Source organism: Actinia tenebrosa, unplaced genomic scaffold (genome assembly GCF_029948245.1).
Source record: "Actinia tenebrosa isolate PJP-AT-01 unplaced genomic scaffold, QUT_ActTen_1.0 PGA_scaffold7__59_contigs__length_16204524, whole genome shotgun sequence".
NCBI lineage: Eukaryota > Metazoa > Cnidaria > Anthozoa > Actiniaria > Actiniidae > Actinia > Actinia tenebrosa.
Genome location: NW_028292584.1, coordinates 8,424,729 through 8,449,591, shown reverse-complemented (window position 1 = coordinate 8,449,591; position 24,863 = coordinate 8,424,729). Strand labels below are relative to the sequence as shown.

General features: G+C 36.5%; 5 protein-coding genes and 1 long non-coding RNA gene across 8 annotated transcripts; 2 read left to right on the top strand and 4 right to left on the bottom strand.

The window, feature by feature from the left end:
* Window positions 1-1,401: 1,401 nt before the first annotated feature.
* On the bottom strand, window positions 1,402-8,704 carry LOC116295612 (uncharacterized). Its single transcript, XM_031703490.2, has 5 exons — window positions 8,578-8,704; window positions 8,072-8,170; window positions 7,393-7,605; window positions 1,945-2,046; window positions 1,402-1,649 (listed from the first exon to the last, which is right to left on the bottom strand). The coding sequence occupies exons 1-5, from the start codon at window positions 8,629-8,631 to the stop codon at window positions 1,530-1,532; spliced, it is 588 nt and encodes a 195-aa protein (XP_031559350.1). The 5' UTR covers window positions 8,632-8,704; the 3' UTR covers window positions 1,402-1,529.
* On the top strand, window positions 2,728-4,830 carry LOC148905491 (uncharacterized). Its single transcript, XM_089040120.1, has 2 exons — window positions 2,728-3,294; window positions 3,440-4,830. Exons 1-2 carry the CDS (start codon window positions 3,174-3,176, stop codon window positions 4,774-4,776), a joined length of 1,458 nt encoding a protein of 485 aa, XP_088896246.1. The 5' UTR covers window positions 2,728-3,173; the 3' UTR covers window positions 4,777-4,830.
* On the bottom strand, window positions 5,059-7,256 carry LOC148905490 (uncharacterized). The gene is made up of 4 exons (XM_089040121.1): window positions 7,154-7,256; window positions 6,688-6,838; window positions 6,348-6,523; window positions 5,059-6,126 (listed from the first exon to the last, which is right to left on the bottom strand). Exons 1-4 carry the CDS (start codon window positions 7,186-7,188, stop codon window positions 5,094-5,096), a joined length of 1,395 nt encoding a protein of 464 aa, XP_088896247.1. The 5' UTR covers window positions 7,189-7,256; the 3' UTR covers window positions 5,059-5,093.
* Window positions 8,705-10,137: 1,433 nt separating the features above from the next.
* On the bottom strand, window positions 10,138-14,274 carry LOC116295611 (uncharacterized). The gene is made up of 6 exons (XM_031703489.2): window positions 14,133-14,274; window positions 13,669-13,892; window positions 13,193-13,322; window positions 12,377-12,513; window positions 11,908-12,059; window positions 10,138-11,368 (listed from the first exon to the last, which is right to left on the bottom strand). Exons 1-6 carry the CDS (start codon window positions 14,272-14,274, stop codon window positions 11,317-11,319), a joined length of 837 nt encoding a protein of 278 aa, XP_031559349.2. The 3' UTR covers window positions 10,138-11,316.
* On the top strand, window positions 13,887-15,567 carry LOC116295614 (uncharacterized). The gene is made up of 2 exons (XR_004197033.1): window positions 13,887-14,066; window positions 14,240-15,567. It is a non-coding gene; the product is annotated as an uncharacterized LOC116295614 (long non-coding RNA).
* Window positions 15,568-15,796: 229 nt separating this feature from the next.
* Window positions 15,797-24,592, bottom strand: LOC116295608 (uncharacterized). Of its 3 annotated transcripts, XM_031703483.2 has the most exons (10): window positions 24,182-24,592; window positions 23,792-24,042; window positions 23,551-23,677; window positions 23,371-23,429; window positions 22,864-23,021; window positions 22,496-22,545; window positions 21,985-22,077; window positions 21,820-21,900; window positions 20,936-21,105; window positions 18,893-19,004 (listed from the first exon to the last, which is right to left on the bottom strand). In XM_031703483.2, the coding sequence occupies exons 1-9, from the start codon at window positions 24,480-24,482 to the stop codon at window positions 20,951-20,953; spliced, it is 1,275 nt and encodes a 424-aa protein (XP_031559343.2). In that variant the 5' UTR covers window positions 24,483-24,592; the 3' UTR covers window positions 18,893-19,004; window positions 20,936-20,950. The 3 variants fall into 3 exon arrangements, with proteins under 3 accessions (XP_031559339.2, XP_031559341.2, XP_031559343.2); XM_031703479.2 differs by lacking the exons at window positions 21,820-21,900; window positions 21,985-22,077; window positions 22,496-22,545; ... (3 more) ...; window positions 23,792-24,042; window positions 24,182-24,592 and adding exons at window positions 15,797-16,409; window positions 16,858-17,010; window positions 17,506-17,531; ... (1 more) ...; window positions 18,301-18,362; window positions 18,498-18,639 and having other exon boundaries at window positions 18,754-19,004; window positions 19,146-20,955; XM_031703481.2 differs by lacking the exons at window positions 21,820-21,900; window positions 21,985-22,077; window positions 22,496-22,545; ... (3 more) ...; window positions 23,792-24,042; window positions 24,182-24,592 and adding exons at window positions 15,797-16,409; window positions 16,858-17,010; window positions 17,506-17,531; ... (1 more) ...; window positions 18,301-18,362; window positions 18,513-18,639 and having other exon boundaries at window positions 18,754-19,004; window positions 19,146-20,955.
* Between the last annotated feature and the right edge of the window lie 271 nt (window positions 24,593-24,863).

Genomic DNA, 24,863 nt, shown 5'->3' with positions numbered 1-24,863 from the left:
GGTATAGCTAGAGTTTAGAAGCATCTTCATTTGAGTGGTTCATCAATGAAGGAAGAAGATCATTCCGAGCTAAATCAAGTGGAAACAACTGAAGAAAAACGAAAACTGCCAAAAAAGACAACTCAAAGCAAGGATAGGCTTCTTGAGCAAAAGTTGCTTCTTGTAAGAAAGAGAGAAAAATCCTTGGTGAAAGATGGCGAATTGAGGAGCCACATTCATCTTCCAAAGATCCCTGTTGATTCAAATTTACCAGAACTTGCGTTCCATCACTCTTCTTCGCTGTTTTTCCCAAGTTTAGCAGTGACCACAAAAGTTAAACAAGATGCAAAAAACGTCAAAAAAGAAGGAAAAAATCCACAAAGATTTCTGCTGCCCAAAATTGAAAGACTGCAATTGCCGAAAACACCAGAGGGGACAGTTTTTCTGAGAAGAAAACAGCAAACAAGAGTAACCAAGGGAAAGAACCCTTCTGCATTTTTCCAGCCAGCAATCCAGAGAAACAACCACAACGAACAGATGCACTTTTTTGCTTATAATTCAAGAGGAATTCGTAACAATATGAAACGCAATCTCGACAAAGCTTCTCAGTATCCTTCGTTAAGAAAAAACACATTTGAACAGATACAGACAATTGATAATGATATTCAACGATGGATAAGTAGAATCCGTGAAGATATCGCTGGTGCTAGCGCAGAAATAAACAAAGAAATGATACAACAACGGCTAAAGACGCAGAAGAAGATTGAGGAGATGAGAAAACTAGTGCACAAAAGAAAGCAAAAGCATTTTGATAGCTTCTTTTACTTGTAATGGATTAATTTCTTAATAATTTTCCTTTTTTGTCTTATTAGATTGAATGTATGTTTGGATTTTTTTATCGATATCATCTCAAAGCAGGGACTCAAGATATTCATGGGGAATAATGACACTGAGATGATTCGCAATAATGGACAAACTTGGACAAACGGTCTAAAGTAAAAGGTTTCACGATTATAATCGAACCTGTCCCTTAGGGTCGTTATTAATCCGTTAAAAAAGTTGTGTTTTTTTTTTAAATTTACTTTTGTAATAAATTACTATTTTCTTTACCTGGAGGGGCATATGGTTCTGATGTTAAAACATGGTCCTGACCCAACGATTACTTGGTGGGACGGAGCATTTTCTATTCATCTATTCATTTTATGCAATTTTCCATCCTTTGTTTCTGGGTTTCTTTTTCCATTTTCAATCATGACCACGAAAATAAAGTCCATTTCAGAGTGCCACTTCTTTCAAATTCAGCTTTAGTACGTTATAGTAACCGATATATTTTTGTCGTGAAACCGTTTTTTTTTTTATGGACAAGAACAACACACATTGGAGCAGATTTCAATCTATTTTCTTGCCAAAGCAACACAACAGTTTTCCCTAAAGATTAATATTTATTTCATATGTTGTTCAATTTTTAAAATATCAGCTATCATAATGCTTCAGCCTGCAGAGTCGGTTGAGTATACCTAGCAGGTGATCTTTTCCTGAATGGCGGAGATCTAAGCATCAGATGTGGGAACACATTGCTTGATGGGGAAGGGAGTTCCAACAACTGGTAGCATGACGGTGGTTGTCGTTTTGCAGACGTATCCGTTCATGCAGTCACACTTGTGTTTGCTCTGCAATGAAAATCAAGCAAGAAAAACAGTTAAGGTAATTGTCCGCTTCCGAAATATGCTTCCGAGGCTACGTGCTATAAGAAATGTTTCTTCTGTCACAAATCATTGTCGAGCATTACCCACGAAGCCTATTTGCGTGACAAGCAAAGGATATCTCGGTAGAGGGTGGGGATAGGGTTTAACCGTTAACTGACAATCGGATGCCCCCGCCATCCACACCAGGAAGCCAGAAACATCACCATGGATTTATGCGCGCACTGATGTAATGACTGATGTAATGACAGTAAGCACTTACAGTGAAATAGCAAGTGAAATACTTTGGGAGCTTGAAACCGCAGCGAGATTCGAACAAACAGCACGTGTTTGGCCAGAAACAATCACTTGCGTTTTGGCATTTCTAAAGCAAATCAAACAAAAAGAGATTATTGTAATGCAATACACGTAACAATCATGGGGCAACTGCGATCACATGTCATCTACAGTACAGCGATTAACTTAATCACTATAGTAACTACAATCACTATGGTAACTACAATCACGTGGTGATTATGATCACGTGGCAACTATATTCAAATGACTGTGATAACTTTTAAATGTCTTGAAATGGCAATCATAGACTCTGATGGTTATTGTCTCGTGGCACACGAAAATTACACGTTACACCTCAGTAAATGTATAGTCTTATTAACGACATCACATTTGATAGAATTTCAGTAAGGGACGTCTGGTCATTATTTATCACTGGGGGGGGGGGTGGGGGATATATGCTGCGACATAAAGATTTACTTATTCTTCTCAACAGGCGCTATCTTTCAGTTATGATCCCCCCTAAGGTGCGATTACGAGGAGCAGTTTTCTCTGCAACTTGTCTCGCAGTGGCGCTGCAACACAAGTTGCAGCGTGTTATAACATACAGTGCAATTTTTAAAAAATATTGCGAGACGAGTTGCAGCAATCGTTGAGAAAAGTAGAATTAATGTCTACTTTTGCCATTAATTGCGTCTACGTTGCACCACGTACAAACACTCTCGCAACTTTTGTCGCAACGCTGTTGCCAGACAAGTTGCAGAGACAATAGGCGACTTGCACTAAGAAATCACGTGACTTCTTGGATGGCAAACGCGCGCTATGTAAACAAACATCAAGATGGCCGCCGTCGCACCGGAAGGCGACAAAAACAAGTTAGTACAACCACTTAGACGTAACTTTTTAGCTTTTTTCTACCAAATATTGGTACCCATGGAGTCTTCAAGCATATTTTACTTTTCGATTGGTCCGAAAGAAAAATTCTTACGCTAATTTTTTCACCAAATCCAAAGCCGCTTCCTGTTTGTTATCGCAACTTTTTTTCGTGGTCTTTGACCTGGGACTTGCTTTTAAAGGGTTTTCCCCTAGAAAACTTTAAAAACAATACACAGACTCATGAAATGTTAGTAAACATTTCCATTCCAAGGACGTATTTCATCGTTATTGATCTAATTCTTTAGCGAGCCGGCGAAAAAAGGGTCGCTTGACCTTACCAGGATGCCTGAACTGTCGTTTGGCGACGTAGAGTTATTTGCCAAAAAGACTGGCGGAGGTTCAACGAGTCTGAAAAAAGCCTACAAATTTTTTGCCGAAACAGGATATCTCCATGATTATAAAGGTGAGTTTTTTGGGGAATTAAAATGTACGAAAAAGCTTTAAAAACGGTCAATGCTTGTGCTGTTGTACTAGTTGTTAACTCTGGCTGTACTTTGTCGTGCTTGTATATTCAATGGACTCTGTTAAAATTTGACTTTTTCTCTTAGTTCGCTATAGTCAAGAAGAGGCAACGATAGAGAGTAAATGTTTTCGCTCGATGAAAAAATCAGAGAAGCCACATTCAGTATTTATTGTGTGCCTACTGGAAAACAAGAATTTATATGGGAAATGTTCGTGCGTGGCTGGTGCAGGAGGAGCCTGTCAACATACCCTGGCACTTTTACTATTGATTGCACACTGCAAGCAGCTGGGTCTAACAGCATTGCCCGATGAACTTACCTGCACTATGTCAGCACAAAGGTGGAATATTCCTAGGGGAAAAAAGATCACGCCAGAATGTGTTGATCAAGTGGTTGTCAAGAAAACTAGAGAAGGAGCGGACTATACTAAATCTATAAAGAGCTCTTTGTACTCCCCTGCCTCCCAATACCTGCTGCTAGACTCTACTTTCAAAGAAAACCTGAAAGCTCTAGAGCCTGTACCTCTCATATGTACCCTTTTACCTGACATGTCTGATACAAACCTCCCTGCAATTTCTACAAGATTTGGCAAAGTTCCTATAGGTTGCATTTTATCTTATCAACAGAAGCTTACTTCCTCCTATATCATTAATGATTATGCTAATACTGATTTTCCTTCCTTACCATTGACCAGCAACACCTCTTTTACCAATAATTTCAGTTCCTGCTTAAATGCTGAGCAATCAGCTACACTAACCTCCTTAAGAGTTGATGAGGAAATGTCCTTTCATTTAGAAGAAAGAACTAGAGACCAAAGTGAGTGTCAACTTTGGCACACTTTAAGGAAGAAAAGAATAACAGCCAGTAAATTTGGCATAGTAGCTAAAAGACAAGCTAACTTCAAGTCTTTATGCAAGCAACTAGACCCAACCCGTCATGTCCAAACAGCAGCAATGAAGAAGGGAATTGAGATGGAACCATATGCAGCCTATAACTATGCAACCAAAGTAAAAAACAGTTCTGTTAACTTATATCCATGTGGTCTTGTTATTCATCCTGTTTGCCCATGGTTAGGGTGTTCTCCTGATCGCAAGGTCTTTGACATGGAACTAGCCACTGAAAATGCTATGAGTCCTTTTGGTTTGCTTGAAATTAAAGTTGTATGTAAAGATGTTGAAAGCTTACATGATGTGAATTATTTAACTTTTGACAAGGACACCAATCACTTTGCTCTTAAACGAAAACATGAGTTTTTTTACCAAATGCAATGTCAGCTAGCTATTACTTGTTTACAATGGTGTGACTTTTTTTGCTTTGTAAGTAGTGATCTTTATTTTCATGAGAGAATTCTATTTGACAGAAATTTTTTTCAAGAGAGCAAAGACAGAGTTGATACCTTTTATTTTACTTACTATATAACATAATGCAATCATCTGTGTTATTTCTTAGGTAAATTCAAATAACACTGAAAAAAGGATAATTTATGCAATGCGTAAAAAATATTATTAATAAGTATTGCCATAAAACAACTATTACAATATATTTTATTCAATCAATTTATTTCAAATTAATTCATATCAATTGAAATCTTTTTCATGAAAAGATAAAAAGTTGAATTAATTCAAGAACACCAATTTTAATTAAATTATTTTGCCAATTATATGACTCTTGTTTTCATTATATATATGTATTACCATAAAACTGAGTAAATTGGCATGAATATTTATTATAAATTTAGACCCTAGGCCCTTGAAGAATCCCTTCTTATTAAGGGGCCTTGGAAGTTAGTCAACAAACATGACACAGTCCACAACTGGTTAACACTTCCTAGTAAAGATAGGGGAACAATGCCATCAAAAATGTGAAATTCTTTTATCCTTCGGATAGCCCTTTCAACATGAATTCTTAACATGGCTATTTTCTTTGTGTCTATGACTTCTTGTGGCTTAAGTTGACTATTTTCTAATAAGTAAGGGAGTATGTTAAGATCTACTGTCTTGTTCACTAAAAGATCATCAATGTCAAAGCCTTTATCAGCCATAATGCTAGTATGGGGCTCTAAAAGATCTAAAATACCGGACTGTGCAGTTATTTCTTTGTCTGAAATTGAGCCTGTATACAGAGAGCTGACAAAGCACACTGCACCATTTGGTGTGATTCCAATCAAGCCTTTAAGAGTGGTTGAGCTCTTGTAGTTGCTGTACATCTGGGATTGCAGTTTCAGGGATGTTGGGACTTGCACTTTTATTTCTGTGCAATCAATAATGCAATGGGTAGTTGGGTATAACATTTTAAATAGGGGGGACATATTCTGTTTAACAGTGTGAAAAGAAGGCCAAATAGGCTGCATCCCAAGGAAGAAGTACAAGTAATTGGCCCAGGTAATAATCTTACGGCTTACAGTTGACTCACTGACATTAAACCTATGTGACAGGTCAAATAGTTTCAACCCCAGTCTTATTCTAACCAAAAATAGGAATAGTTCATCAATAAGTAACATTTTTTTGCTGCCTGGGCGCCCAACTGATATATTACTTCCATAGTAGTATGTCATGGTTTCTGCAGAGGGCTGCACAAATTCATAAAATAAAATAAAATGCTGATATGAAGGAAATCCAGTATAAAATTTGATGGAATTGCTATCATTTGTGAATCTTTCACATCCAAATTTGTAGATCTTCATGGCAGATAATCTGGCCTTCAGGTCTTCTATTTCCTTCTTTAGTTTTGTTATTTCATTTTCAAGAACATCAGTTCCAGTTGTATATCTGTTTCTACAAACAAATGCATAATGATGCTATTAAAAGGAAAGTATTTTGGGTTTTTCATTCAATATAGTGTTATATGTCTATAAATTTTTCTTTAATTTTTAAAGCAACATATATATAAAACAACTAATAAGCAAATTGTACTGAAAATGATAAAACAAGAGCATTTGTTAAGTTTTGATTTCTCTTTCTCTTTGCATGATTAACATGAATTGTTTATTACTTACATAGCAGCATTTGGCAACTTCCTCACAAGTACGCGTCTGGGAGGCTTGTTGATGGTCCATGCAAACTGAGTTGGTATAGCATGCTTTTTTAATCTTCGGCGCCCACATATATCCTTTTCTTCTTCATATTGATCAGTGTCAAAATGTCTTGAACATACTCTGGTGTTCGATGTTATCTAATCGAGGCATAAATATTCATAAAAACTCGTAAATTATTTCTGCTCACATATGCTTTGTATACAAATAAATTTTTTAGCGAGTTTGACGCTGTAAAATAAGACTGACCAATAAAATCTAGTAAAAAATTTAGTAATGAACAGTAACCAACGTAAAATCTTACCTTAAAGTTTTCTCCGATGTCTCTTCGTATTTTAACAATCCACTGTTTTCTTATTTCCTCTCGACAAGGGAAGCGGTGAAATGACAAACCATCATCACGTCGACCATCGCTTGTGCATTTAGGAACACAACAAACATAGTTGTTTGTTGGTCTACACGAATTGTGAAAATTCGGAATAAGACGATTTTAATTCGCGAAAAGTAAAGCAAAGGATAAAGTCCTGTGTTTAGAGTGTATTGTTTTTAAAGTTTTCTAGGGGAAAACCCTTTAAAAGCAAGTCCCAGGTCAAAGACCACGAAAAAAAGTTGCGATAACAAACAGGAAGCGGCTTTGGATTTGGTGAAAAAATTAGCGTAAGAATTTTTCTTTCGGACCAATCGAAAAGTAAAATATGCTTGAAGACTCCATGGGTACCAATATTTGGTAGAAAAAAGCTAAAAAGTTACGTCTAAGTGGTTGTACTAACCTGTTTTTGTCGCCTTCCGGTGCGACGGCGGCCATCTTGATGTTTGTTTACATAGCGCGCGTTTGCCATCCAAGAAGTCACGTGATTTCTTAGTGCAAGTCGCCTATTGCTGCGTGTAATCGAACCTTTACTGGTGCTGAAGTTCTCCCTTTGTCAATGTATAGCTGCTCCCACCCTCTTCTAACCCCCCTCACACACGATAAATAGTATATCCTTAGTATATTCTACCAATCATTTACCTTGCCAGGGTAGAATCTCCCTGCGGGATTTGGTGCAGGGTTTGTACTACCGGGCTGCAGGGTCTCCTGGACATCCTGATTGGTCAGTTTCTCCACTTTGATGTCTTCATTTGCAGGCATGCATTGTTTGATTTGGATGAGATTTCCAGCGATAGTCAGCTCACGAGTGACTTTACAAGAAAGACCATCCTTGCAGCCACATTTCTGAGCACTCTGTTGATCGATCATAAGATGTTTTATATATAGAAGATAAATATTGTAAGTCTATTCCAAGAGTCTTTTTTTAGAACAGAGGTAGGAATTAATATTTAAACACTTTTGATGTTAAACGTTTAATACAAGAATCCCTTGCACACCTTCTTTCGTTCAGTTAATCAGTAGAACCCATTGTCTTACTATTCTCACGAGGAATTACAATTTTGAATATTCATTTGAAAGTTCCAGAAGCGTTTTGGTGAGTCACTCTTTAAATAAGAGAGGGGCTTTACACAATATTTTACATTTTAATATTTTTCTTTCTTTATACTCTATCTTCAGTATCATGTTGATGGCTCAAACTTGGTCACTTTTGGTTATGAAAGAGAACCTTGCATGCTTGGGTTGCCCTTCTTATTTCTCTGGCTGATTAGAATTGAAAGGTAAAGTAATGCAGTTGGGTTAAAGTCATTCCCAATCATACCTTCGTGTTACATGGTGCGTATTTCGGCAGCTTAGGAAAACAGACTTTGTTGAAAAGACAACAACGATCTTTACCACATTCAGAACCAGACGAACACTCCTAATGAGTAAAATTTTTTTTTAATAATGGAGATGAACATCAAAAAAATCAAATCAAGAGAAATGAAATGAAATAAGCTGAACTGTCAAGTAGAAAGAAAGGAAAAGAAATAAGAAAACTGAAAAGAGAAAAGGAGTTGCGTAGAGAATGGAAGGGAGAAAGTGTAAGAAAGCGAAACGAATTAAACTAGTGGATCGGTAAACAAGGAAAAGAAAAAACGAACTGGAAACAGAAGCTAAAACTAAAAGAAAATAAAAGAGAACAAAGCAAAAAGGAAGAAAGAAATGAAGAAAGAGTGAAGGGAAAAGAAAAGATATATTTAATATAATCTCGAAATGTGGAGCATCTATATTCACTCCCGGCCATATAGTATGTCAGTAACACCTTTAGAAACTTGATTTACTTACTTCGAAAGCCAGAGTAGCTCCAATGAAACATAACACGAGGAAAACAGACTTCATGTTATCGAAAGCGTTAAAAAACCTTTGCCGAACAAGATTGGGTTTATCAACTACAAAATGATCCTGAACATAAAAAATCTTTCACTTTTCTGGGTCTTTATATAATATATACACTGGTCGTGTGAAGTGGATCCAATGTACATGATATTTAGCAATCTACAGGTGTTCAAGTGGTTAATGCACTTCAATATTGAAAGAAAGAGTTTAGTTAACATTACGGTACTTAGGGATCTTACGACGAGACATCACTCGACCGCTGCGCAAATATTTGAGTTTGGGGTGTCTTGTCGGCATATGGTCTTTCCTACTTCTATGAGGAGAAAATAACGAATGAACGTTTTAGGGGTTTTGGAAACGTCTAAGGTAGTTTTTGATACCCTTTATTCATTTAACACTCTATTCTTCGTTTGCACGTTACGTCATCGCGGCCATGTTGGTACCATTTAACAAAAGATTTCTTACTGGCATCCATTGTTAACGGCACCACAATGGCCGCCATGTTTTTGTTTTTTGACTCTCTTGGAAAGCTTGCAACCCATCAATCATTACGTGGTTCTCATCAACTGGCATTATTTGGCGCAAAATGCGTATCCATGAATGTTGAGACTTAACAACTAAACAGCAAGGTACAATAACAAACGGAACCTTTTTGTGCATTATACATGGCCGAGGTCGAATAAGAAAGGAAGGGGGGGGATAACACCTTATGCTATACCGGTTAAGTATCTTCATTTCATGCTACCGCGGATCAATAGCTGTGTTTTTTCTGCAACTTATTTTGATATTTCTCTGGGTTTTTTTTAGGAAAAAACTTGCTTTTCATGGATCGCGGAGGGTTAGAGACTACAGTCGGTTGTACCTCTTTTCGGCTGGGTGTGTTGTGATATGATACTGAACATGGGTGTGATGTCGATTAGAAAAGGTGATTGAACTTACTAAAGCACCTCTGTACCTTGTGCGTAATGTTTTTCCCCATTTAATACCTCGTCGTGTCATTCGACCCGTTGACGATTGAACAATCTTTTTTACCAACTGTCTCCGCCGTCATGTGTCGGGCTTCTCATCGGACCAAGCGTTAAACAAAGAACTGATACTCTAAGACTCTAAGAAATGACACGTGGTCTGAAATGGTAAAACATCGGAAAAAATTCAAACATTTACATGTGTCTTGTGCACAACCGTTAAACAAAGAAATGGTACTCATAGAATTACTCATGGTTTGAAATGGGAAAACATTGAGTTTTATCCATATTCATGTCTTTCTTATTCATGTGCCTTTCAACCGTTAAACAAAGAAACAGTACTCTAGGGAATGAAATGGGAAAACATTAAGCTGAAGAACGAGAGGTATATTGCTCCAAACCCGGCTCTCCTTTTGAGAACCTATTCTATTCGCTATTCACTTTTGCTCTTTTCTCTGACTCTCCAATAAAGACAGTTTCAGTGGAAACAAAACATATGTTGGGACAATTGATCGAAAAGAATACAGACAAGTGTACAACTAAACCCAACCTCCTCTTCTTAGGATCTCTCATTTTTATTGTTTCAGCTGACGCAAAATAAAAGACTGGTGTGAAAATGGTCTGACCATAGTTTATAGACCACTCTAGCTATTTTTTCTACATAATCATTGAAAATGAACTCTTTTGCTATGTTCATAAATAATACATATTTTTCCAAAAAGTTAGCCGAATATAGGCCACGTTTAATTTGATATATTAAAATTCAGACTCGATTGAGAGTCTTTAGTTGTATGGTATTTTATGTATGTACAAACACGTGGATCGCAGAATACAATTGCTAGGATATTGGATAGAATATAATTGTATGGTTCAATAGAAAAATAACCTTTGATACGTTTACACATATACATTTTTATAACGAGTCCCACGACTTTTCCTTTTTTTATGAAAAGAATAAACCATCCATCCCATTGAAAAAATACACCGATTTTTTTTTAATTGATTTTTTTTATACAGGGAAGGCGAGCAAATGCCGGTCGTACTGTATTATCCCACGAGCCCCGAAGTTTCTGGAAATGTTTTCAATAACTTTTACAGCTTCTGCTTTGGAACAGCAATTTAAGCTGCAAAAGCAAGAATCTCCTATCACCCTGACGAATTACTTGGCTGATGATTGTAAAATGTATACATTCAGACACCAACAAGTGATTTACTATTGCCTCAAAGTCAAAGTTGTTTCCTGATATGGTAAGTTCCACTAGTTTCTATTTCCCCTCCAAGAGGGTAAGTTTTGCTTCGGTTTGGCTTGGAGTTTTTATTGGAAGAGTCGATCGGCTACTGCGTTTGCGCATGCCCCTTAGCCCCCTTAGCCTTATCTACAAGCCGATGGCATCCGTTTTTACATATTTGACAATATCACTATCACTGGAAGTCACTTCATACAACTAGTGACATCCAATATTTCCTTATTTTGGGAGTATGGTTGAAGTTTGAATTGGGGAATCATTGTAAGAACTTCATTGTAGTTTTAATTATATGGACATGACTAATCAAACAACAAGACTTAAAACGTCGTACTACATTGATGGGATCCCACAGTGACAGTGCTTGACCCGCTTTAGACCCAGAGCCCTGTCATTATTGCGCGACGAGCTCTGGGTACGAGACTAGGCAGTTTTTAACCGGCATCAATGCAAAATAATCTCGATAATAAACTGATTATTCAGAACAAAAACTTAAGATCACCATCATCTTCATCTCTCTGGTCGTCGAAGCTGAAAGTGAAAAGGAATGAGGTTCTGAGCAGGGATTCCTGGTGTCAACATATTCATCTTACGTAATAATCGCAGACGATGCGCATTACTTACTTAAAAATCATCAGTTTCCTCCTATTAGAGGCTTTTATGTATATATTAGTTTACATATATACTTTTCGGGTTTTGATTATAGCTGAAGTTTACAACATTGAATGACCCAATGTGATGCAGCCGAAGAAAACTATCCTCATTTTTGCAACCTCTTTTCCCATGACCGCATATTCCACATATTCAATCGATTTTCATTTGCTATGCCTCAAAATGACCCTTTTTATTCTTTATTTTGGACTGGAAGACATCACACCTAAGAAGTATGACGGCGTACCTTTTATACTCGAAAGACTAACAAAACGTCAGTTTAGTTACAAACAATACTTTGGCAAAATATTGTAACATTTGAGGTGGCGCGTGTAGGATCTATAGGGGACCAAATCTGTTACTAATACCTTAAGTCCCAACTAGCAACCGCAAGTCATTATCAGTTTATGATGACGTACCTGTTAAGTTTTTTTCTCATTACCATGACAACAAAGGCTGAAACAACTACAATGGTCACAATCACCACAGCAAAGGCACCCAGTATCACGGCCAGTGGATGGAATACTGTTATTTGATCGTCAACGCCGCTTTCTCGTTTCTCTATGTTTTTCTGTAGGATAATAAAGATGATGGTTGATGGGATTCGTGAAGTGATTATCAATTTTGAAAGCAAACGTTTAAAAAGGTGAACGTTTAGTATATATATCTTATGATCACAACTCTAGCAAACCGACTGAATTTTTTTTTTCATATGTTATACTAAATTTACAAATAGCATGAAAGCTGAACTGACTTACTACGCAAAAAAATATTTCGCAGCAATACAAATAAACTAATAAATGGAATAAATGTTACATCTAGAATTGAAACCATCATCGTTAACAGAAGAAAAAGTATGGAAAAAATTGAAATTGTTTTCCAATTTACCCTGCTCGCCCCTATTTTAGGACGGTGGAGATGCCTCGGCAGTGGAGGCTCAGTTTTCGTTGTTACGTTTCTTGTTGCTGTGGTAACGATGCTGACCTTTGTATCGTCTGTAGGTCTTGAACTGGCCATGAAAGGGCCTATGAAATAACAACTAGGAGTCAGAGCGGTATCAAAGACTAGATTTTCTACTATACATAACTATGCTATGTATATGACTTATGTAGGCGGTGAAACTGAAATCATTTAAAAAATTGAATCATTTAAAGTGCTTAGAACAGCAATGTATAAGCGCTATATAAATTATTATGGCAAGTTTTATTTGTCTGTATATATCATGTTTACATTGACCAGCGGACTAAGTCTAGGCTGGTTAAGTTCATCATTTTTATCAATTATTATTATTATTATCATTATTATTATCATTATCATTATTATTATCATTATCATTATTATTATCATTATCATTATTGTTGTTGTTGTTGTTGTTGTTGTTGTTGCTATTATTATTATAATTAGTAGTAGTAGTATTTCATTATTCATTATTTTTATTTTTATTATTGTTATTATAGTATCTTTATTTTTTCCTTTGCTTTCTAATGTTACAACAATGCGGGCTCCGCCCAGGCTTTGCTTATTATTATTATTATTATTTTATTATTATTATTATTATTGTTGTTATTAATTGTTTACTTACATCTCATCTTCTTACATCTCTCATTGTTACAACAATGCGGGCTCCGCCCAGGCTTTGCTTATTATTATTATTATTATTATTATTATTATTATTATTATTATTGTTATTAATTGTTTACTTACATCTCATCTTTCCCTTCATCTTCATTACTATACAGCCTACATTCTTGTTCTTCTTTTGCTTTCTACAAGAAACTGCGAGTCTGATAACTCTTCCATTAACATTGTGGTGGGATTCTGTAACTCCAGAATACTGTAGATTGCCAAAAATTGAGTAAAATTATAGAATATGCATGAGGGCTTTTTAAAAGGATGTTATCTTAACAAGATCAAATTAAAAGAATAATAAGGGAAGGACCATTAGATAGTTGATGGGTTGCGTAAATCCCCCAACAAAATTTCGAGCAAGCACTTAAACCTCAAAAAAAATATCGTGCAACCTCTTCTGCTAGAAGAAAAATATCTAACTTTACGCAAAAAAAAACGTACAAGGGTTGAACCAAAAAGAATACAAATATCCTGTAACCAAAATTCTTGCAACCCCCCTCCCCCCCTCCCCCCAATTAATTATCTAATGGTCCATCCCAGTTTGTACCAACCTCAAGAAGAATTTCATCTTTCGTAAATCTTCTTGACGTATTAACAAATCTTCTTAAGACCCTTTCGCTTAGGCGTTTCCAAGTCCCAGTGCAACTCGAATAAGCCGAGTTCAAGAAATTGACACGGCATCTTTGGTCCGGAGTTTTGAAAACATAAGGACGCTTTCGTGAAATATCCGGGATGGGATCGGTAATAGTTTCACCAACAGATAAAACGTTACATCCTATAAGAGAAAAAATACCGTGGGATAATGAAAGCGAATATATTCATTGATCATGCAAGTAAAAGGTTTTTGCAATGTCACGCGAAGGCAGCCATATTGGATGGATAGCGGAAGAGTAACTGAATTTCTGTATTTGTTTGTCTGACACGTTAAAGAAGGATGAAAGAACACCAGGTGAGTTGGTCAGCTTTCGAATATCACCATACGCCGATTGTTCTTTATTTCTTTGTTCATACTTACCAGCAAACTGTCGTACTTTTGCGTTACCCAAGCACAGCCATGAACCGTTGTTATACACAACAGTGTTCTTAACATACGAAGTACCGGATGGATTTGTTATGTTACAGGTACATGAACACGACTGTCCTTTTCTTTTCTGCATCGTATCACAACCAATGTTTTCTGCACTTGCCGCGGTTCCACAAAGCTGCCTTGGGAATCTTATCCTATCCACTTGGCCTTCAATGGAGCGAATTATCTTCACTTTTGAGACACGAACCGATGAATATTCGTCGCACCAAAGCAGTATGAGAAGAAAAACGTGTTTTAAAGTATAAAAAATAAGCGCATTTTGACAGGAAAAATGATTAGGTAATTCCACCATTTTACACCGATCTTGAACTACGAGGAACTGAAATTTACAGAGACAAGCTTGTACCTTAATACCTTGTTCATCTCAATCAAGAAGCTTTCACACCAAAACAAACATGTATCCCAAATGACACAAACCATATTTGATATTTATTTCAGTTTCATACTTTTAATTGCAGTTTGTTTCTATAGTTATTAATATAAAACAAAAGAGGTTTACTTTCTCTTAAAATCGTAAAATTAGCAAGGCTGATGTCTGCTAAGAAATAGCCTGTTTTGTGGTGAATGAAATATTCATAAATGCCAAAGGGAGGCAACATTTAATGCCAAGGGGCAGGAAGGCATCAGATATACATGAAACCAAAAGAGTTGATTTTGTTTATGTGAAAGGTTTCGAATCTCACAAAATGTGGTAAGAAACTCACTGACGGAATACTAAACCATTTTCGAATTCCCTAATACGGCTGTGTTTCTTGATTACAGACTCGGTTAATCAGGTTTAGCCTAGATCATTTCGGACTCAAAATATTCACAATACCAACGGTGAAGTAAACTGAGAATTCACTCGAATGCACTAGCATTCTATTCTATTGCTTTAGAATCGATAATCGAGACCTTGTCGGCTTGGGCGTAATGTTTTTCCCATTTCATTGTCCAGATAATCATTTCACTCTTTTTCCGTCAACGCCTGAGAAGATATATTAAAAGCACAGGAGTTTCAATTTAGATAATTAATACCAAAATATTCGACCCAAATTTTAAAAGGCTATAAGATTCTGTGCCCGGATGACATGTTGGTTAGTGCCTTTTCTAAAGCGTTATCAATAAACCGACACACTACATACTACTCAGGCGAAAAAGACGTGGTGTGGAATGGAAAAACAGGCCGCATAAAATCTGCTTGACCGTCTATTTAGTTTTCTACTTAATAATTTGATATTTTTTTTGTAATCCCTTATACTTTATTTGGTATGGTAACGATATATGCATATTTGCGATTTTAGATACACATAGTCTTTTGATACTTGTATAATAAACGTTCGTTTCTATGCCTATGTGAATAAAAAACTTGTTTTATTGTGTAGTGTCGCGTATAAATGTGTCATTGTTACGCATTTTCGGTGCAAACATTGCATACTGCATATTTCCTTAAGCTAAACAGGTGCATCTCTCAGTGAAATTAATACCAAATTTGCTACGCACTCTAGCTATATACAACTTGAAGACTGCATTAAAGCAATCTTTCTTTTTTCTCCCTTTAAAGCAAGTTTTCATTATCGACATTACATCATTCATCCCCCCCCCCCCCCCCCTCAATCTCATTCTGGTACTGAAAAAAGAATATAGATAATTTCATTATGGCCAAAGGATCATGACGTCAACACCAGTGTCTTTCTTTTTATGACAAATCAATCCTCGCAACCAAATTATCATCTTCATCATCCCAAACAGTCTCGTAGGCTTCTCTCTGAAGTATGTCACGCTGCGATGGCTGTTGCATAACGTTACTTGGGACCGTTGCGTTATCTTGGATGCTATTTTTAGGTCTCTCTTTGGAAGATCTCCGAATGACACTCCCTGGGACATCATAAGAGACGTTTGTCTCCCGATCCAGGCTGTTTGATCCACCCGGATTTAAATTGTTTTCTCTTGGAAGACTACATTGTATTTGCCCTCCAGCAACATCATAATGTTCTTCAAAACGGCCTATCCCGGAACCAGAGCCGTCGCTGCTTATCAAAGTACTCGATTTGTTGGTGGCCTCGGGCGAAAAGCCAGAAGCTGGGACATTAGTAAACCTGAAGTCACTGTTTATGGATCGGGTTGGTGGTAATGGTTGATGGTTTAGTGTACTATAAGTCTCGTCAATTTCACCATACAGCGGCTCACCGTTGCAATGATCATAAGCTCCTGGTCCAGGTGACACTGAAAAATATTTTGAGTTGTTTTCATATATGTTCGCAGAAGCTATATTGGTTACAGCAGTCGGAGCTTTTTGTGCGTGTGTGTTGCATTTTTGCTCCTTTCAGTGGCAGGCCAAGGGAGGCTCATGACTTACCCGTGGAGGATAGTTTCCGTCAAGGAATGCGTCAAAAAAGCGGGAAATAACACGTTGGATAAAGCGAAACCTAAAACTAACTTTTTTGCGGACATGCCCCGCGACGTCTTCCTGGCAGCTTGTCCCTGTAAGACATGCAGCTTATCTTATTGTTGGGGGTGTAGGTCTTGTCTCTGGCCTTACCGCTCCCTAAAACTCGCCAACAATATTCTAATTGTGCTAAATCCTTGCCCAGATGAAATACATACTGGCGATTCGGCAAGTACGCGATACTGAAGCTGGTGGCAATGTGATAAGTAGATCGTTTTCACTAACCTGGGATGACACTATTAGGTCTTTGAATCGTCGAAGAACCTCTTTCCAAGTAATCATACGTTAAATTAGGTGGTGGTTGAGGTAAAGGTCGAAAGCTTGTGGGTCTTGTTAGTGGTATGAAAGGGTCAGGACCTTGCTCATACGCAAGGTTTCCTACAAGAAATAAGCACAAGTATCTGGTTTAGTGGCAAGCTTGAAATTCATCACAAATTATCAGTACATATTAAGCTTTACTCTATATGTTAGTATCGACGTTGGTGTAGAGAAAGCTCACTCCATATATGGTATATGACCAATTCCATATTTGGATTGTGCGGAAAAGCGGCAAACAAAAAGGCCGTCGTTTTATAACGAATTCAACATGAACATTTTTGAAGAAGAAAAGGAAAGGAAAAAAAGACAAGTAAAAAAAGAAAAACTTTGTAAAATCGAGGAAGGATACGGGGACGATGCTAACTCGTGGGTCTGCCTCGCAGACAACAGACACAGGGTAATTCGACAGTCAATGTTTGATATGTATGCAAAATCAGAAATATGCTTTAAAGTGAGTAAGACATAAAAAAGTATGGCATTGTTTGGGTGGTTTGTTGCGGTTTCTAGTGGTGGTTCGTACTGAGTTTCAGTTTCCTACTGATAACGATTAATTACCTTGGGCACGGCGTACACTCTTCTCTCTGCAATAACAAGGAAAACGTTTATATAGTATATAAACATAAGTAAAAGAATACAGAAACAAAAGTGCGTCGTCCAAGACATGACAAACGAAAATAAAGAAATATTGAAATTCAATAAAATGGCACAAAGCTATAAAACGAAACGATAATGGTGGATGTTAAATTACATAACCACTTACTTTGCTTTAGCTTTTCGTCGTTTCCAGTAAATTATCAATACTACGATGACTACGATAAGCATGACGAAAGCAATTCCACCAACTACTGAGCCTGCGATCAATGCTGCAGCGGGTGTTGTATCGTCACTTTGGGATTTCTTGATATTAATTCCTGTACCGTTTGTTACGGTCGTGGTCTATAAAATAATAATGATTCTAATTATAGTATTACTACTAATAAAAATAATTATAATGAGAATAGAATTGATAATAATAATAATAATAATAATAATAATAATAATTGAAATAGTAAAGGCATTCTACGGATGTCCATTCTACGCCTTTGAAAAGACATTTGTTAGTGACACACTAAGGATATAGCCTAGAACTATATAAGTTCCGCTTTATTTTTTTAAGAGTACTACCGACTGAAAGTTTAAATAAACGAGGATAATAATAATAACAATAATAACAACAATGATAATAATAATAATGATAATAATAATAATAATGATAATGATAATAATAATAATAATAATACGATAGTAAATATTAAGAATGGTTTATTGCTCTCCAAGTAGAAGGTTATATGATAAGTTTCTGTTACTTACACTAGGGGGCGGTGTTGCAGTCGGTTCATTTGGATTAATTGGTGGATTATTTCTTGGAGAACCTTTGAGAAACAGGAAACAAGCATTTAGATCTTAAATGCATCATTACATACAACCAACCTTGGATATCATATGCACAAGTACTAAATTATTACCGATTCAATCACGTTATTTAGTACAAACACTATATTATTTACCTGACGAATACGTACATGTAAGTTGTCCTTTGATTTTGAAGGTAACACATTGCGATGGGTTCCATGTCAGCCCTTCACACTTGATAGCAATCTTGATGACTCGACCATCGAGAGAAGGATCTGCTGCTGATGATGGCTGGTACTAACAACAACGAAGGGAAAATCAGCTGTGCGCAGATCTATCATTTTCCATTTTGTTTTTTACCAACGGAATTGTGATCATTATCGAAATATATTATTTATCATACTAACTCACCGGCCCAACGAACACAGTTCCTGTTTTATGACCTTGAAAGGCCAGCTTTCTTTTCAGATTGGACCCAATCAACTTGCCCCAGGTACCATTACACTCCAGAAATGTTGCATTTGCTGCTATGACTTTACAGCTTTTATCAGAAGGGATATTCCCTACATAGTTATTGTCGTTGTGAGGTCCTAGAATTGGTAGTGTTAATAATGGATCATGGTCTCCCTTGCTACCTGGACGTTCTAAAGTATATTCGCAAGCTGAAAGTGGAAACAAATTACCCCCGTGAATATAGAAAACCTTTCTTCTCATGACTTAATGCATGGATACAATAATGAATACTGACAAATATTTTTGAATATAATTGCAATAAACCCTAATGATCGCTGAAACATTTCTACCTGCATGCTGCTGCACAATCGAGTTGTCAGTACATCCCCATTGGTTGTTATAAAAACCAAACGTGCTCTTGCCCTGATTGCAAACACATTGACATCTGTCCACTAGTTTTTGACCACGAAACTTTGTACAAGCATCATCACTACTGGAGCACTCAGAAATGTTAAACTTATCGATAGAATCGACTACACTATTGGTCAACTTATTTGTTGAGTTACGCTCTATAATAAAATCCCAAGCAATTGCTGAAGAAACAAGTCCATAAACAATCGAAGCAACTATAAAGAATTTCATGGCAGTCATTTTGTTTTCCAATTCATAGATTTCATTTAAACAATTTCGTTGCAATTGACCCTGATTTTCAAACCGTAGGCTTTGCTTCGTGGTACCTTCACAATGAAGTTATAGCAAAGGTTATTTTCCAAAGAACGAGAGAGAGAATCGGAGTAAAACATCAAAAAATAAGATCGGGCAATAAACATACGTCATCTTAGTCGCATAATCAAGCACATTCTTTCATGACTTAAAATAAATTTCTGCGTTAAGAGAACCTTCTTGATTCTCTTAAACAAATATCATAATTTATCATTTCTTGACAGTAAAAATAAAAGAGCACCCATTTCTTCTGTTAAAGTGTCATTGACTGATTATTTATTAACTGCATGGCTCACTTGCTTGCTTAAGGCTGAGTGTATGCATAATATCATAAAAAGGTTTTAAGACATAAGTAATGCTATTAAATTAGTTAACTAGAATTGTGGATTAAATTGTCACATAAAAATAAAAAATAAAACAATGTTAGGTAAGATTTTTTTGGATTTACGTGCGACCTGTGACGTCTAGGTTAGGATGGCTAACGATGATGTCACGGATCAGGAATTTTAAGCAATTTCCGCATGGGTCGTGTTTGTGACGGAGTTTTTTTAAAAATAGTGTTAAGAATTTTATCATAGATCATATCTTGCTAAGAAATTTTTTAATATATGCTAGAAAAAAATGAAATCCGTTTTAAAATAGTTCATTTCTTGTTAATATTATGTCATATTTCGTGTGAAAGTCCAATCTAACTCATACCTCAGTCCTTGAGGCACCAATTAAGAAATACAGTAATTGCGAATAACTAACCATGCACCTATTTATTGAAAGCTTTTTCGTTAATTGGCCTAGGGTACAATAATAATAGATCGTTAGATCAGGTAGATGGAGTACAAACATTAAAAGCGTGCAATACTTTGCACTATTTAGAACTAAATAGCACTAATTACATAATAGAAAACAATAGAATTAGCACAATTTCACAGTATTTAGTACTATTGATGTTGCAAATCTTTAGTGTTTGTACTCTAGCAAAAACTAGTTCTAAAGGCCTTTTTTAATTAGACCTAAGATAAGACCTAAAATATTGAATTGTTTCATGCCATCAGTTCTTGCTTTGAGGTGGTAATCATCTATCTCTTCGTTACCAGTCTTCCTAATGCAAACACCAAGGCATCGCCACAGGGTAACCATTATCTTGACAATTCTTGAAGGTTTCTCCTCGGAAGGAAACCTCCACTATTATTAATACTGAAGGATGCCTGACAGATTGCTCACGAAAGTGAACATTATTTATCAATTTTTTCGTTTCTTCTAATTCTTTTAGAGTCGCTATGCTGTTAGTGTTGTACGATTGACATAAGTTTTTTTAAATGCAACTCGAGAAAAGGCATTCTCCCAGCATCTATTTTGCGTTCCCACCTATGCCGATTTCAGATCACAAGTGTGATCACAGAAAAATACTAGGAGCCATTACCTGAAACACTCAAGTTTATATTTGAGTACTATAGTTGTTGATCTGTGAGATATTCACATAAGGAGGCTCAACTTGCTTTCTGTTTCCAGAGTTTCGATAAACAGGATTCATGATCTCGTAGTGACTCTCATCGTCTCTGTTGGCAACAGGGTGATTGACGTAGTCTGGATCTAAAAATAATTAATATATATTAAAGACGTTTCTTTGATTATAAAATTTACAGCGAATAACTTTTTCCCATTCTCGTAACCAGACCCTTCTTGGCGAAAAGTCGATTCGCCTTTTCGATTTTTTGCTACTTCAAAAGTCATTCAAGTTTGTTTTACATCATAAGCGATAGGTTTAAGTATGTCAGTATTGGTGAGAATAATGAGGAATTGTTGTTACGGAAGAAACATGTCCGCTTTGAAGGAATCTGAATAAACGTTTATCCCATAAGACATTTCTTTGTGCACTTGTCAGCAATTTAATTCTGCACTGTTTTTTAATTCCTTCGCCTCGATACAATGGTAAATTATTTTTCCGGTTTAACATACTTTAAGTTGGTATTGAATAACTTCGACTTGACTTATTACCAACCTTGGTAAGTTACCATTCTTACTCTTGGATAATGGTAATGATTATTAAAAATCTCCCGCGCTGATTGGTCGAAAAACTCACACTATCACACGATAATCGGCCTCCAGCCATAATCCAAAATGGCGGCCAGCCGTTTTGTTGCTGTTACCGGGAAAAAATGTATCTTATTTCTTCTTTTTTTCTTTCTTCTTTTGAAAGAATCACCTGTGTAATTATACTAAAACAATTATTCACCTCAGGCTCAGTGAGTATCGGGAATAATAATTGTTAATTAATGGGTTTATAATTTGGCTTTGAATAATTACCTTGGCAAGTCCTCATTACCTCTCTTGGGTACTGATAGTGCGGCGAAGTTTCTCTTTCGTACCTACTAGTTTCTTGATTTTCTGCCACGGCAACATCAATATTTTAAACACTGCCCGCTGTTTGATTTCTTGATAATTGATAATTGATACCTTACAATATCATACCTTGGCCTGGTACTGGTGCTTCTCTAAGGCTTTGATAGTATGGATCAACTTCCCTCGTGGTACTACCACGAAGTTGAGCAGACTCTTGATTATCTGAAAAAAGTCGAAAATAGTAATATGTGGACTTGTCTTACTATGCTTGCAAACGTACAGGCACACATTTTTTCCTCTCGAGCTCGTTCTTGTAAGTTGGAAAAGAGTCTCTGATATAAGATTAATGATTATAGTAAGTCGGACTCCTCACTGTAAATGCTTTTTGATTACTTAACTTAAAGGATTCAGGCCTAGATACCATATTGCAGTTTGCTAGCAACTAAATACTTCGTAGCAAGTACCGCGACTTTTCAAGCCTTCATTCCTTTTACTCTGACGAAGTGCATGTTCGAATTGTCAAGACTATGTTAGTGGTGATCTGACGCTGTAAAACCCTCCCCCTTGTATGGATATATACTTAGTCTTTATTATGGCTGTTTTATCCGGCAATGTGGGACTGCATTAATAATCGACTTACCGTTATCTTCTGTTCTTTCCGTCTTTTCCATCACTTCACTAGTTTTTTCACTGGGGGCGACAAGAAAAAAGTTTAGAACCTATCCCCTGTCACATTTTAGACTGGGCCCGGTCGTACGAAATGTGGATAGCGCTATCCGATGGATAAATTCCTATGCAGTGCATATAAGTCGATGCCGGATAAGATTTATCCGTCGGATAGCCCTATCTATTCTTCGGCCTTTATTATGTCATTTTAACCGTTTCAAAACCATCCTCCATGTGCTAACAGAATTTTATGACTCTGCTAAAGCAGGGAAAATATAAGAAAATATCGGATATAACACAGGGTCAGCATAGGTCAGCATACCCCAAAGAATTGCAACTCACTTTGCTTTAGCTTTTTTTCGTCTCAAGTATATCACCAATGTAATAATAACCACGACGAAAATGATCAAGATAACCGCACCAACCACTGAGCATGCGATAACTGCTGCAGCAATTGTTGGCTCGTCATCATCAGATTTTTCTTTGCCAGTTGTCATGATCTATGTAATAATAACAATAGTTATATTAGGATAGTTTTTATATTATATATTGCTAGCCATCCCGCGAAAATTAAGGTCTTTTACAATACATAACTATATCACTTTATGATAGTCTTTTATTTGCAAGAAACAAAGCTTGCATCGTCAGTACATTTTCTCCTAGCTGTTTTGTGAAAGTGAATATTGTCATGATCGGCACTTCCTGAAACAAAATTTTGTCAAAGATAAAAATAATCCATATGTTGCTCCCGATATATTAATATATGGATATAATTTTTGTTGGTGGTCACAATTTTTGAAAATGGCTGTATAAGATTATTTCAAACTCAATGGACGATAATGGATGTACTTTTCGTGTTGTGCTCACTGCAAGTGATTGAGTTGTCACATGAGGAACCTTTGTTGAACCTTTAGGAAAACAAACAAAAAAGAGCATTTACTCATGTACATAGGGGTATTCAATTACCTACTCCTCATTTCTTGTGTAGTACAAGTTACAAAGAAAAAATTAAGATTAAGTTAAACCTACATGTAAGCTGTCCTTTGATTTTGAAGGTAACACACTGTGATGGGTTCCATGTCAGCCCTTCACACTTGATAGCAATCTTGATGACTCGACCATCGAGAGAAGGATCTGCTGCTGATGATGGCTGGTACTAACAACAACGAAGGGAAAATCAGCTGTGCGCAGATCTATCATTTTCCATTTTGTTTTTTACCAACGGAATTGTGATCATTATCGAAATATATTATTTATCATACTAACTCACCGGCCCAACGAACACAGTTCCTGTTTTATGACCTTGAAAGGCCAGCTTTCTTTTCAGATTGGACCCAATCAACTTGCCCCAGGTACCATTACACTCCAGAAATGTTGCATTTGCTGCTATGACTTTACAGCTTTTATCAGAAGGGATATTCCCTACATAGTTATTGTCGTTGTGAGGTCCTAGAACTGGTAATGCGAGTAATGGATCATGGTCCCCCTTGCTACCTGGACGTTGTAAAGTATATTTGCAAGCTGAAAAGGAAAAAATCCCTTCCATGAATATAGACAACCATTCTTCTCATGACTTAATGCATGGATACAATAATGAATACTGACAAATATTTTTGAATATAATTGCAATAAACCCCAATGATCGCTGAAACATTTCTACCTGCATGCTGCTGCACAATCGAGTTGTCAGTACATCCCCATTGGTTGTTATAAAAACCAAACGTGCTCTTGCCCTGACTGCAAATACATTGGCATCTGTCCACTAGTTTTTCACTACGAAACTTTGTACAAGCATCACTACTGGAGCACTCAGAAATGTTAAACTTATCGATAGAATCGACTAAACTATTGGCCAACTTATTTGTTGAGTTACGCTCTATAATAAAATCCCAAGCAATCGCTGAAGAATAAGGTTGCAAAATTACAATAGCAGAGAATATGAAAAGCTTCATGATGATCATCTTCGTTTGGTTCACTTAAGTCACTTTTAATTTCTCGAAGCTGCATCAACATACATAACAGTGAGGTTGTACAACGTATATTCTGCCATCATGCTACATGTTTTCACACTAAAAAGACAGGAAGTTAAGGCGATGAACCGTAAAATGATCATGATATATTAGAAACTCGATGGTAATCAAACGTAGAATTACTCAGGCTTGCAACGACATCTCATAAATCTATTGAAATCTTTGTTTTATCAATAAGAGCCAGTGTTTCAACAAAATCAGTAGTACTGAAGAAAAATCAGATCGCCACTACTTTCTCTAACTATAGTAGTTTATGAAGCACGTACATAAACCAAATGCGGAATATGAGTTTAGATCATTGAAACTGATGAT

What these genes read in the sequence shown, in the direction of transcription:
- LOC148905490 (XM_089040121.1), bottom strand. Translation starts at nt 7,188, where the DNA reads ATGGCCGCCGTCGCACCGGAAGGCGACAAAAACAG. An exon ending in CCGGAAGGCGACAAAAACAG is followed by an intron (nt 6,839 to 7,153) that starts GTTAGTACAACC and finishes CAATTCGTGTAG; the next exon opens with ACCAACAAACAACTATGTTT. An exon ending in ACATCGGAGAAAACTTTAAG is followed by an intron (nt 6,524 to 6,687) that starts GTAAGATTTTAC and finishes TGCCTCGATTAG; the next exon opens with ATAACATCGAACACCAGAGT.
- LOC116295608 (XM_031703479.2), bottom strand. Translation starts at nt 19,446, where the DNA reads ATGACTGCCATGAAATTCTTTATAGTTGCTTCGATTGTTTATGGACTT. An exon ending in GAACTGTGTTCGTTGGGCCG is followed by an intron (nt 18,640 to 18,753) that starts GTGAGTTAGTAT and finishes CGTTGTTGTTAG; the next exon opens with TACCAGCCATCATCAGCAGC. An exon ending in CTGCAACACCGCCCCCTAGT is followed by an intron (nt 17,887 to 18,300) that starts GTAAGTAACAGA and finishes ATTATTTTATAG; the next exon opens with ACCACGACCGTAACAAACGG.
- LOC148905491 (XM_089040120.1), top strand. Translation starts at nt 3,174, where the DNA reads ATGCCTGAACTGTCGTTTGGCGACGTAGAGTTATTTGCCAAAAAGACT. An exon ending in ATATCTCCATGATTATAAAG is followed by an intron (nt 3,295 to 3,439) that starts GTGAGTTTTTTG and finishes TTTTTCTCTTAG; the next exon opens with TTCGCTATAGTCAAGAAGAG.
- LOC116295611 (XM_031703489.2), bottom strand. Translation starts at nt 14,274, where the DNA reads ATGCAGAAAAGAAAAGGACAGTCGTGTTCATGTACCTGTAACATAACA. An exon ending in CTAAAATAGGGGCGAGCAGG is followed by an intron (nt 12,060 to 12,376) that starts GTAAATTGGAAA and finishes ATTATCCTACAG; the next exon opens with AAAAACATAGAGAAACGAGA. An exon ending in ATGAGAAAAAAACTTAACAG is followed by an intron (nt 11,369 to 11,907) that starts GTACGTCATCAT and finishes TTTCACTTTCAG; the next exon opens with CTTCGACGACCAGAGAGATG.
- LOC116295612 (XM_031703490.2), bottom strand. Translation starts at nt 8,631, where the DNA reads ATGAAGTCTGTTTTCCTCGTGTTATGTTTCATTGGAGCTACTCTGGCT. An exon ending in GAGCTACTCTGGCTTTCGAA is followed by an intron (nt 8,171 to 8,577) that starts GTAAGTAAATCA and finishes TTTACTCATTAG; the next exon opens with GAGTGTTCGTCTGGTTCTGA. An exon ending in ATTTCACTTGCTATTTCACT is followed by an intron (nt 1,650 to 1,944) that starts GTAAGTGCTTAC and finishes TTTTCATTGCAG; the next exon opens with AGCAAACACAAGTGTGACTG.